The following is a 12,747-nucleotide window of genomic DNA, read 5'->3' on the forward strand; positions in this document are numbered from 1 at the left end:
AAGGGTAACCAGAGTCCACGGAGGGAAGGCTGGTTTCCGTGATTTGCTGGCCTGTGTCCACAACTCTGTAGTTTCCTGCAGTAACGGGCAAAGCAGTTGCCATACCAAGCCGTGATGGTTTGTATCAATGAAAATTGGTGAGGGTCAAAGAGGATGTGCCAAATTTCTTCAGCTTAAAAACTTCTGTGAAATAATAACTGTCACTTTTTTTCACATTATTCTCCAATTCCAATTTCCTGCATGGTCATTTACCTATCTGTCTTCCATAGATTCTTAGTCTCCTTACAGCTCACTAACCCACCTGTCAGATCAGTTATATTATCATTGTCTTATAACATGAAATTTGTTGTTTTGTGGCATCAGTACACTGCAAGTCATAAACGTTACTATACAGTAAATTCAAAATAAATTTTATTATCAAAGTATATATATGTCACCTGAAATTCATTTTCTTACGGGTAAGTAAAATGGAGCTTAAAAAAGGAATAATTAGGTAGTAAGTTATAAACACAAGAGGTTCTGCAGATGGTAGAAATCCAGAGCAACAGACACAACATGTTGAGGGAACTCAAGAGGTCAGGCAGCATCTATGGAAATGAATAAACAGTTGACATTAAGAGCCGAGATCTGAGGTAGTGTTTCATGGGGTCATGGACTGTTCAGAAATCTGATGGTGGAGGAAAAAGACACTGTGTGTGGATTGCTGCGCATATTCTTTCATCAAGGTCATTGTTACAGATTGTAAAAGGTGTAGGAGCCGGCCCTGATCCTCGTGAAGCACTGCCGGCTTTTCAGAATCACGTTTAATATCACTGGCCTATGTCGTGAAATTTGTTGTCTTTGTGGCAGCAGTATATTGCAATACATAATAATAGAAAAAAGTAAGAATTACAGTACATATTTATTCATATATTAAATAGTTACATTAAATAAGTAGTGCAAAAATAGTGAGGTGGTATTCATGGGTTGGATGTCTATTCAAAAATCAGATGGCAGAGGGGAAGAGCTGTTCCTGAATCATTATGTGTGTGGCTTCAGGCTCCTGTACCACCTTCCTGATGGTAGCAACGAGAGGAGGGCATATCCTTGGTGGTGTGGGTCCATAATGATGGATGCTGCCTTTTAAAAGCATCACTACTTGAAGATGTCTTGGATGCTACAGAGGATAGAGCCCATGATGGAGCTGACTGAGTTCACAACTTCCTGCAGCTTCTTTCGATCCTGTGCAGTAACACCCCCATCCCCCAACACCAGACAGTGATGCTGCCAACTAGAATGCTCTGCACCATACATCTGTAGAGATTTCTGAGCGTCTTTGGTGACGTACCAAATTTACGTAATGAAATATAGCCAGTGCCTTCTTTGTAGCTGCATCACGATGTTGAGTCCAGGATAGATCCTCAGAGATGTTGACACCCTGGAACTTGATACAGTATTGCTCAATCTTTCCACTTCTGATCCACAATCAGTTCTTTGGTCTTACATTGAGTGCAAGGTTGTTACTGCGACACCACTCAACTATATCTCTCTCCTGTACATCTTCTCGTCACCATCTGAAATTCTGTCAACAATAGTTGTGTCATTGGCAAATTTATAGATGGTATTTGAGCATGTGGCCAAGTGGTTAAGGCGTTCGACTAGCGATCTGAAGATTGTGAGTTCGAGCCCCAGCTGAGACAACGGGTTGTGTCCTTGAGCAAGGCACTTAACCACACATTGCTCTGCGATGACACTGGTGCCAAGCTGTATGGGTCCTAATGCCCTTCCCTTGGACAACATCAGTGTCATGGAGAGGGGAGACTTGCAGCATGGGCAACTGCCAGTCTTCCATACAACCTTGCCCAAGCCTGTGCCCTGGAGTGTGAAGACTTTCCAGGCGCAGATCCATGGTCTCGCAAGACTAAGGGATGCATTTATTTATTTATTTATTTGAGCTGTGACTAGCCACACAGTCATGGGTGTAGAGACAGTGGAGCAGTGGGCTCAGCACACATCCTTGAGATATACCAGTGTTGATTGTCAGCGAAGTGGAGATGTTATTTCCAATCCTTGTGACACACTAGTCAGAAGGTAACCCATTTACCCTGTGTTTCTATGCTGTTTTCTGCAGTTTGTGATGCAGAGAGTCTTTCCTTCTCACCTCGAGCACCACACAAAGTGGAGGAACTCAGTGGGTCGGGCAGCACCTGTGGTTCCACTTCCATAGATTCTGCCTCTCCTGGTGATTTCCTCCAGCCTTTTGCATGCATTCCTCAAGATTTCTCTCACCCAGAATATCTTCTGTGTGTGTGTGTGATCCTTATTGGGTGGGGGACAGAAAGTAGAAAATAAATTAACATAAAATGCAGGAAACACTGAGTAATTCAGGTAGCATCTCAAAGTCAAAGTATGTTATCTGTCACCATACACTACTTTGAAATTCATGTTAATGTGGCTATCGGCAATAAATCCATTGTAGCAGCGCAGTAGGGTAGTGGTTAGCACAGCACTTTACAGTGCAGGTGACCCGGGTTCAATTCCTGCCACTGCCTGTAAGGAATTTGAATGTTCTCCCTGCGACGTGTGAACTTCCTCCGGATACTCCGGTTTCCTTCCACAGTCCAAAGACCTACCGACCGATTGGTAGGTTAATTAGTCATTGAAAATTATCAGGTAATTAGGCTAGGATTAAATCATGGGTTTCTGGGCAGCACAGCTGGAAGTGCCTATTCCATTCTGTATCTCAATGAATAAATAAATTAATTTATGAAAACTATACATAAACAAAAACTGCAAACAAATAATGTGTAAAAGAAAACAAAAATAAATAATAAAGTTCAAAGTAAATGTTATTATTAAAATACATATACGTAACCGTATACTACCCTGAGATTCATTTTCTTGTGGGCATACTCAATAAGTATATAGAATAGTAACTATAACAGAATCAATGCAAGGCCGCCCAATTAGGATGTTCAACTGAATGCTGAAGACAACACACTGGAAATACAAGAAGAAAGAAATAATAATAATAAACAACAATTATACCAGTGTTTCTAAGAAGAATAATGTGGGCTGCCTTAATGACTATCACCCGGTAGCACTCATATCGACAGTGATGAAATGCTTTGAGAGGTTGGCCGTGAATAGACTGAACTCCTGCCTCAGCAAGGACCTGGACCCATTGTATTTTGCCTATCACCACAATAGGTCAACAGCAGATGCAATCTCAGTGGATCTCCACATGGCTTTAGAGCACCTGGATAACACAAACACCTACGTCAGGATGCTGTTCATCGACTACAGCTCAGCATTTAATACCATCATTCCCACAATCCTGATTGAGAAGTTGCAGAACCTGGGCCTCTGTACCTCCCTCTGCAATTGGATCCTTGACTTCCTAACTGGAAGACCACAGTCTGTGTGGATTGGTGATAACATATCCTCTTCACTGATGATCAACACTGGTGCACCTCAGGAGTATGTGCTTAGCCCACTGCTCTACTCTCTATCTACACATGACTCTGTGGCTAAGCATAGCTCAAATATCATCTATAAATTTGCTGATGATACAACCATTGTTGGTAGAATCTCAGGTGGTGACAAGAGGGCGTACAGGAGTGAGATATGCCAACTAATGGAGTGGTGCCGCAGCAACAACCTGGCACTCAGTGTCAATAAGATGAAAGAGCTGATTGTGGACTTCAGGAAGGGTAAGATGAAGGAACACATACCAATCCTCATAGAGGGATCAGAAGTGGAGAGAGTGAGCAGCTTCACATTCCTGGGTGTCAAGATCTCTGAGGATCTAACCTGGTCCCAACATATTGATATAGTTGTAAAGGAGCAAGACAGCAGCTATACTTTATTAGGAGTTCGAAGAGATTTGGCATGTTAACAAATACACTCAAAAACTTCTATAGTTGTACCATGGAGAGCATTCTGACAGGCTGCATCACTGTCTGGTGTGGAGGGGCTACTGCACAGGACCGAAAGAAGCTGCAGAAGGTTGTAAATCTAGTCAGCTCCATCTTGGGTACTAGCCTACAAAGTACCCAGGATATCTTTAGGGAGCGGTGTCTCAGAAAGGCAGCGTCCATTATTAAGGACCTCCGGCACCCAGTGCATGCCCTTTTCTCACTGATACCATCAGGTAGGAGGTACAGAACCTTGAAGGCTCACACTCAGTGATTCAGGAACAGCTTCTTCCCCTCTACCATCCGATTCCTGAATGGACATTGAATCTTTGGACACTACCTCACTTTTTTTAATATACAGTATTTCTGTTTTGCACGTTTTTTATTCAATATGTGTAATTGATTTACTTGTTTATTTATTATTATTTTTCCCTGCTAGATTATGTATTGCATTGAACTGCTGCTGCTAAATTAACAAATTTCACGTCACATGCCGGTGATGTTAAACCTGATTCTGATTCCGATAAATAAGCCATAAATATTGAGAACATGAGACCAAGAGTCCTTGAAAGTGAGTCCATTGGTTGTGGGAACGTTTCAATGATGGGGCGAGTGAAGTTATTTCCTTTGCTTCAAGAGCCTGATGGTCGAGGGGTAATAACTGTTCCAGAACCTGACGGTACAGGACATGAGTTGTGGAGTCATTGAAAGTGAGTCTGTAGATTGTGGAATCAGTTCAGTGTTGAGCTGAGTGAAGTTATCCACGCTGGTTCAGGGGCCTGGTGATTGTAGGGTAATAACCGTTCCTGAACCTGGTGGCGTAGGACCACCAGAGAAATCATCCTAATGATAGTCAGGAGCCTGAAACTCTCCATAGATTTCACGTCATATAAGTCAGTGACAAGATAGATAGATAGATATACTTTATTGATCCCGAGAGAAATTGAGTTTCGTTTACAGCCGCACCAACCAAGAATAGAGCATAAATATAGCAATACAAAAACCACAAACAATCAAACAACAAAATGCAAACTATGCCAGATGGAAATAAGTCCAGGACCAGCCTATTGGCTCAAGAAACCTAATTGAACAAAAAATCTAATTCTGACATGGTGCCTGGACTGCCGAATATTTCCAGCGTTCGCTGTTTAAATGTCAGATATCATCGTCTGCGGTTTCTTTTTTTTTGACGTTTCCGGCGTTCCCTGTTTTAATTTCAGATCGTGGCGTTTTTTTTTACGTTTGAGCGTAACAGATATCAGCTGACTGGAGTTGGCACAGGCAGAGGGCAGATTTCAAACGGGAGAGGGCGTTCCGGACGGACCAAGTGTAGCGGCGGAGAGGGTGTTCCCTGCACTGTGGGACAAGAAGCAAGTTGAAAGCATGTGAAAGCCTTTCTCGGCGGCAGCCGAGCTCCCTCCGATCGCTTAGAGGAAGAGAGTGGACGAGTCCAGCGTATCCACCCAGGCGGCGTTGAACACGATGTGAGCTGCGAGCAGGGTGGCAAATTCCTCCATCACATCTGGTGCAGATGTGCCTTCTGCATCGGGATTTTGCAAGTGCAAAAAAAACCTTTATTAGAACAGGGAAGCCGGCGCCTTGTGCACAGGACTGAGGCAACTCTACAATGCGGAAACGGCAGCAGCAACCTCTACAAACTCCCTTCTTCCTGCCCAGGTTGGTTGTTATATTTGTATTTTTAAGAGTCCGACAGAGTGGGTTCAACCCATTTCCACTACTCTTGCATGTGGGTCCATTTCTCATTGATCTTTTGTACGAGTCGCTCACAAGAGAGGCAGGTGATTCCTCGCTAATATTTTGCACAGATGGCATATTCTCAAATTCGCAACCAGCTGCCCGGCGCGGAGAGTTCGATCCCCGGCGGAAGCGACGGGTTTATTTTATCTCACTGAAAACTTTGTTTAGAACTTTGGTTTGGTCTGGTCTCCCCCCAGCCTGGCACTCGGGTTGTACAAAGAATATCTTAAATCTGTTATTATTAACTATTATGTGTGCTAACATTGACATGTTGGTCTATCGGGGTTGGTTTGATGTACTGGTACAGGTATTTCTGGGAGACTTTGTCTTGGGAGTGTTGGCGAAAGGAGGTTACTTTGGTAATTTGTCACCGTGCTTCCCCGCCATTGTGTTTTACGTGTGTTCACCTCTCCGGTCCCATTAAAGTAACCAGAGAACACCCAGGTCCTCAAGTATGCATGGATGCGCATGCAGCACACACACACACACACAAACAAATATCACACGCACACACTCTCACAGTCAACTATCACACACACACACACACACACAACTATCACAACACACTCACAGTAAACTATCACACACACACACTCTCACAGACAGCTATCTCTCTCTCACTCTCTCACACACACAGACAAATATCTCACACACACGGACAACTATCTCACTCTCACACAGGCAAATATCACACGAACACACACGAACACAGACAACTATCTCTCTCACTCTCATGCACAAATATCACACACACACACACACACACACACTCACAGCTATCTCTCACTCTCACAGACACAGACAAATATCTCACACACACACTCTCACAGACAACTATCTCTCTCTCACACACACATTCTCACAGACAACTTTCTCTCTCACTCTCACACACAGACAACTATCACATACACACACACACTCAGATAACTATTTCTGTCTCACTCACAAACAGGCAACTCTCTGACACACACGCACACACACAATTATCATACATGTATACACACATACACACTCTCTCACAGACAACTAACGCATACCCACCATCACACTCCCACACACACACTCACGGTCAACTATCTCCCTCTCATAGACACACACACACACACACAAAGAGACAACGATCACATACACACACACACACACAATCACAGACAACTATCTCTCTCTTAAATACACACAATCTCTCCCTCACACACACACACTCTCTCTCTCTCTCTCACACACACACACACACACACACACACACACACACACACACACACACACAACATTTGGGTGCACGGACTGGTGATCAGAAACCTTGACCATTTTTCCTTCCAATATCCCTACTTCCAGCTGAAGCATTAGACAAGTAGTGGTTTGTAAAAGATTGAACTCTGAACTAGATGCTGCCAAGACTAATCTCCCTTGTATATGATAATTTAGTCCCCAATTTGATTGCATGGTACCAATTAATGTCTTGTTTCACCAAAAAGAGGTGTTCCACATCTTAATTTTTCAGAGAGAGCACATTTTGCAGAGTTGTCAATTACAATGGTCTTATCCACTTGCAGAGCACAATATAATTTTACCCCTTTCAACAACTGTCGCTGTTAGAAAAAATCAGGATACCCTGGATCTGAATGTCAGTGAAACTGACCACCTCTCGAATTATCACAAGCCATGTAACATGTTGAAGCTTCTTTAAAACATATATAGTCACTTCTGTTCTCTTGGAATGCATATACATCTACACCAGTACTCGCTATGCTCTGTTCCAGGTTGGATTAGTCGGCTGGGGGGAGGTGTGGGAAGACAGAAAGGAGGTTAATCTGTACAGATTAAAGTTTGCTATACCAACACCAATCTCTCTCTCTTCATTCTGTCTCTCTTTGGCACCTTATAATTGGCATAATTTTTTTCAGCTTTCTATCTGGGCTTACAAATAGGCATTCTCATTCTGAGGTAGATGCTGTTAAATCATCGCCTTGCATAGGACACAACAATCAACCAATAACACTTTTTAATTATATCCTCCTATTATTTGAAAATATTCACTCTTGATCAGCCAAATTTAGAAGTTCAGTAAAGAAGCTAGCATAATCAAAGACCCCTCCCTTTCCAGACATTCACTCTTCTCCCTTCTCCTTATCAGGCAGAAGAGAGAAAAGCCTGAAAGCATGTATCATCAGGCTTAAGAGTAACTTCTTTTCCGCTGTTATCAGACTCTTGTATGATAAGATGGACTCTTGACCTCACAATCTACCTCGTTATGATCTTGCACTTTATCATTTACCTGCACTGACCATATTCAGTAGCTTTTCCACTTTATCCTGCATTGTTAGTGTTTTACCTCATTCTACTTCAATGTACTGTGTAATGATCTGATCTGTATGAACAGTGTGCAAAACGATCTTTTTGTTGTATCTTGGTACATGTGTCAACAATAATCCAACATCAATATGTAACGTACTGTAGAGATTTTTGAATAAATGAATGAGAATCAGTGTTCATTTAAATTCATCCTTAGGATTTAGACTTTGCTAATAAGCTCCGCACAGTGTAATATAATATTTTCAGCTTCTCCATATGGATAACATCCAGAACAGTATACCCTGATTCAGATTCATTTATTTATCACATGTACAGTGACATAAGGTTTCTGTGTTAACGACCAACACAAACTGAGGGCAGGACACAGGTGCTGCCACGCATTCTGGCATCAATTTAGCATGCCTACAGTGCTCGGCAGAACAACAAAACAGCAACAGCAAAACAAGCCTCCCTCCTCCCTACCACCCACCCACACACATGTACAGTCCTCAAACCCCAAACAGGCTGTCTCCGGAAACCAGCCTCCTGCAGACTCACTCATTCACAGGCATGAGGCTTTGACCTTCCCCATTCTCAGGGCTCTGGCCATCAATTTCCGGACATCTGATTGACCTTTGGGCTTTGATCTTCAGTATCAATCCCAGGACTCGCCAATGATGACAAGTGTGTACTAGCCAGCTACTCCATACCGATAGCACCCAGGACAATGTGCCCTGTTCAGTTAGTAATTATCATCTACTCACTCCATCCAGCGCCAAGGCTTTGGTGACCTACCCATGGAATGAACCTCAGTAACTTTCTGAAGTTCCTCAGTTGCTACTCCCCATTGCCTAGAACAGGGGTTCCCAACCTTTTTTATGCCATGGACCCCTAACATCAACCAAGGGGCACATGGACCCCAGGTAGGGAACCCCATGGTCTAGAAGGTCAAGGACAATGGTTGCCATGCCTTCAAGTTCCACACCATTCTGGAGAGACATCGCCATTCCTCTGTTATTCTGAAACTCCCACGAACAAAAATATGGCTGTATCTATAGCCAGGCAACTGCACGAGTTCAAGAAGGCAACTCACCAACACCTTGGCAAGGTCAGCTACGGATGGGGAAATTATTGCTCATTTCCATCAATACCCATATGTGGAAAATATCTGTAATTGCTTGTGTAAACTTGATCAAAGTCCTTAGGAGTCAATAAGTTCTATACTTTGAAACTTCTCTCTAGACCAGAGTGATAACAACATAGCATTATTGTGACCAATATGTCATAAAATTCTGATCTCACACCTCCGCTGCCTTGCAGCTGCACCCACTCATGAGGAAGGCTCCGGGAGTAAACCCCAAGGGAAAAATCCAGAGCTGGAGTCCCTAAGGCAGTCCTACGTTGAGTTCAGTGCTGACTAGCAACTCCTGCGATGCCACTGGTGCCAAACCGTATCAGTCTCTGCCCTTCCTTTGGGTTCATCAGCTGCGTGGAGAGTGGGGCCTGCTGCATGGGCAACAGCTTGTTCTCCAAATCGTACTGCCCTGGCTTGTTATCTACACAGCAAGGATGCAGTGTCCATGGTCAACCCTGTCCCACAGAGGCCTCACTATGCCATAGTCACAGAGAACTACAGCACAGAAACAGGCCGTTCGGCCCATCTGATCCATACCAAACTATTATTCTGCCACACCAGGACCATAGCCCGCCATACCCCTCACCTCCATGTCCAAACTTCTCTTCAATGTTGAAATCACACCCACATCCACCACTTCTGGGGGCACCTCATACCACACTCACACCACGTTCTGAGTGAAGAAATTCCCCCTCACGTTTCACCATTCACCCTGAACCTATGACCTCCAGTTCTAGTCTCACCCAATCTCAGTGGGGGAAAAAGCCTATTTGCATTTACCCTATCTATACCCCTCATTACAGGGTTAATTTTGCCCAGGGAAATGAGAAGGAAAAGGGAAGGAGAGGAGGACTACAAGCACCAGTGATTGACCGCACCTTTCCCAACTTCCTTCCCCTCACAAGCTCAGGAATAAATGCTAAGCCTCACTTTATTTCACAACAACCACACCAGACCTGCCCAAGCCGCAATTTCAGCGGCACGTTAGCCAGCAGCCCGCAAGAGGAATGGTTGATTTCCCTAACCGATGACAGTGTAACTCCAGGGTTTCATTCTACCGGTGGATAAAATGCTCTGTTATCATTTATAACCCTTGCCAACATTACTGATCAAAACACAGATTAAACTCACTTGCAGCAAATGCCCAAGATGACAGGATGGTGACAAGTTCATCTTTATGATGTAAGCAGTAGTAATGAGATTTTTGTCATGTGACTACTAAAGTGGAGGAGACAACGTCTTACCCGGGAGCTGGACGTCACATCACAATTAGTTGCTGATAATGCATCAGAATTAGATTTATTAACGTTGACATGTGTTGGTTTGTAGCAGCAGTACAGTGAAAGACATAAATATTGCAGGCAATAAGATGCATGGACAGAGTGGGCACCCGTTTCTCAGGACTGAAATAGCTAACAAGAGAGGGCATCATTTTACGGTGATTGTAGGAAAGAATAGGGGGGAGATTTCAGAGGTAGATTTTTTTAATTAGAGGTTGAGTGTATGGAACACACTGCCAGGAGTGGTGGTTGAGGCCAGATACACTGGAGACATTTAGATAGGTACATGGATACAAGAAAAATAGAGGGCTAGTTCAATTTCAAGTTTAATTGTCATTCATCTATACAAGAATACCCATGAATACAGCCAAACGAAACAGCATCTCTCCGAGGCCAAGGTGCAGAACAGAGTGCCAGCAGTCATACAACGCAAGGCCCATGTAGCACATACAATTACGACAGCAGTAAGCATACAGTCACATATAAAATAATACAGCCCCAAGCCCCTGAGTGTCATGTTCAGTAGATTGATGGTGCATGGGATGTTGTCAACAAGAACAAGCCCGCAGCAGTCCGATCACCGCGTGCTTGCACAGCCGCAGACTGATGTGATTTAGCTTGTCTTTCACCGAGCCAGTCCACAGGAGGCAGCACCAACAGGAGGGTCCAGCACCCAGCTCTCCATGGTCACCGCACCACACCACCTCTGGCATCTCTTCCCCAGGCAGCTGTAACTACTAACTAAGCAGAATGGGGACCTAGTCTGCACTACAGCCAAAGACACACCCACCGGTCTCACTAACGAACCAGGGACCCCGACTTGCAGTATTCTACATTACCAATGTCCTACAGGGTCTTGCGATCACAAGAAAGATGTCCAAGACAATCGCTCACTCCGCGTGTTTAATTATACACCGCCCTCACGCACTGACTCCGAAGCCTTCCTGTAGCAGGCAGCGACACAGTCCGCACCAAGTCCAGCTCCTCCACTCTCGAGCGGCTCGCTGATGGGGTAGACCTGCAGCACTTGATATTCTTGATAGGCAGCAGTTTCTCACAAGCACAAAAAAGGATCACGTATACCTGGAGCGGCCGCTGTCTCCAAGTACACTACTGGCTATGTGGGAGGGAATCTTTAGACTGATCTTGGAGTACGTAGGTTCAGGTGTCGGCTCAACATCGTGGTGTACTATGCTGTACTGTTCTATTTACAGTGCAAAAGAGAAATGGCATGGCTGTGCTCATAGGTTCGTGGACCATCCAGAAATCAGGCGAAGGAGCTGTTCTTAACATTTTGTGTCTTGAGGCTGCTGTGCCTGATGGTGGTAATGGAAGAGGGCATGCCTAAGGTGATGACAGTCCATGATGTACTCCACTCCCTGGGCTTCTGTTTATTCATTTACTGAGATACAGGGCAGAATAGACCCTTAGAGCTACGCCGCCTCACAATCCCGCGATTATAATCCTAGTCTAATCACGGGACAATTTACAATGCCCAATTAACCTACCAACCGTACGTCTTTGGACTGTGAGAGGAAACCAGAGCACCTGGAGGAAACCCACACAGTCATGGTGAGAACGTACAAGCTCCTTACAGGCAGCAGCTGGAATTGAACCCGGGTCGCTGGACTGTAAAGCGTTGTGCTAACCACTACGTAGTAGTCATAGTCATACTTTATTGATCCCAGGGGAAATTGGTTTTTGTTACAGTTGCACCATAAATAATTAAATAGTAATAAAACCATAAATAGTTAAATAGTAATATGTAAATTATGCCAGGAAATAAGTCCGGGACCAGCCTATTGGCTCAGGGTGTCTGACCCTCCAAGGGAGGAGTTGTAAAGTTTGATGGCCACAGGCAGGAATGACTTCCTATGACGCTCAGTGTTGCATCTCGGTGGAATGAGTCTCTGGCTGAATGTACTCCTGTGCCCACCCAGTACATTATGTAGTGGATGGGAGATACTGTCCAAGATGGCATGCAACTGTGTGCTGTTGTTGAAACTCTCTGTCCATGTACTCTAGTTTCTATAGTAACCAAAGCAGTGAATGACCACAGTGACAGTTCAGCCACGGACAATCTGCTGGAGAAACTCAGTGGGTTGAGGAGCATCTCTGGATGGGACAGATTATTGACAGTTCAGGTTAAAACCCTAGGTCAGGACACTCTTTACCACAACGAGAAGTCGGTTTCTGGCCTCTGTTCCCTTCCTTTCCAGTCCTGGTGAAGGGTCTCAGATTGCAATGTCGACTGTTTATTCCTCTCTGTGGATGCTGCCTGACCCACTGAGTTCCTCCAGCGTTTGTGCGGGTTGTCCAGCTGGTTGAGAGGCAGGGTGTGAGTGGGTAGTTCGCTGGTGACCCAGGAAGGGCAGGGGGGAAATGT

General features: G+C 44.4%; 1 protein-coding gene across 3 annotated transcripts in view; it reads left to right on the forward strand.

Moving 5' to 3' along the window:
* LOC134355772 (ceroid-lipofuscinosis neuronal protein 6 homolog) overlaps positions 1-12,747 on the forward strand; it is a 43,831-nt gene that overhangs the window by 1,610 nt on the left and 29,474 nt on the right. Inside the window, exon 2 of one of the 3 annotated variants that reach the window (XM_063066154.1) lies at positions 5,117-5,573. The exons of 1 other annotated variant lie outside the window; for it this stretch is intronic. In XM_063066154.1, coding sequence (XP_062922224.1) covers positions 5,524-5,573 — 50 coding nt within the window. In that variant the 5' untranslated portion in view covers positions 5,117-5,523. Of the gene's footprint in view, positions 1-5,116; positions 5,574-12,747 lie in introns of those variants that run through there. One more of the 3 variants, XM_063066156.1, reaches the window with a different exon arrangement.

This window comes from Mobula hypostoma, chromosome 13 (genome assembly GCF_963921235.1).
Source record: "Mobula hypostoma chromosome 13, sMobHyp1.1, whole genome shotgun sequence".
Taxonomy (NCBI): Eukaryota; Metazoa; Chordata; class Chondrichthyes; order Myliobatiformes; family Myliobatidae; genus Mobula; species Mobula hypostoma.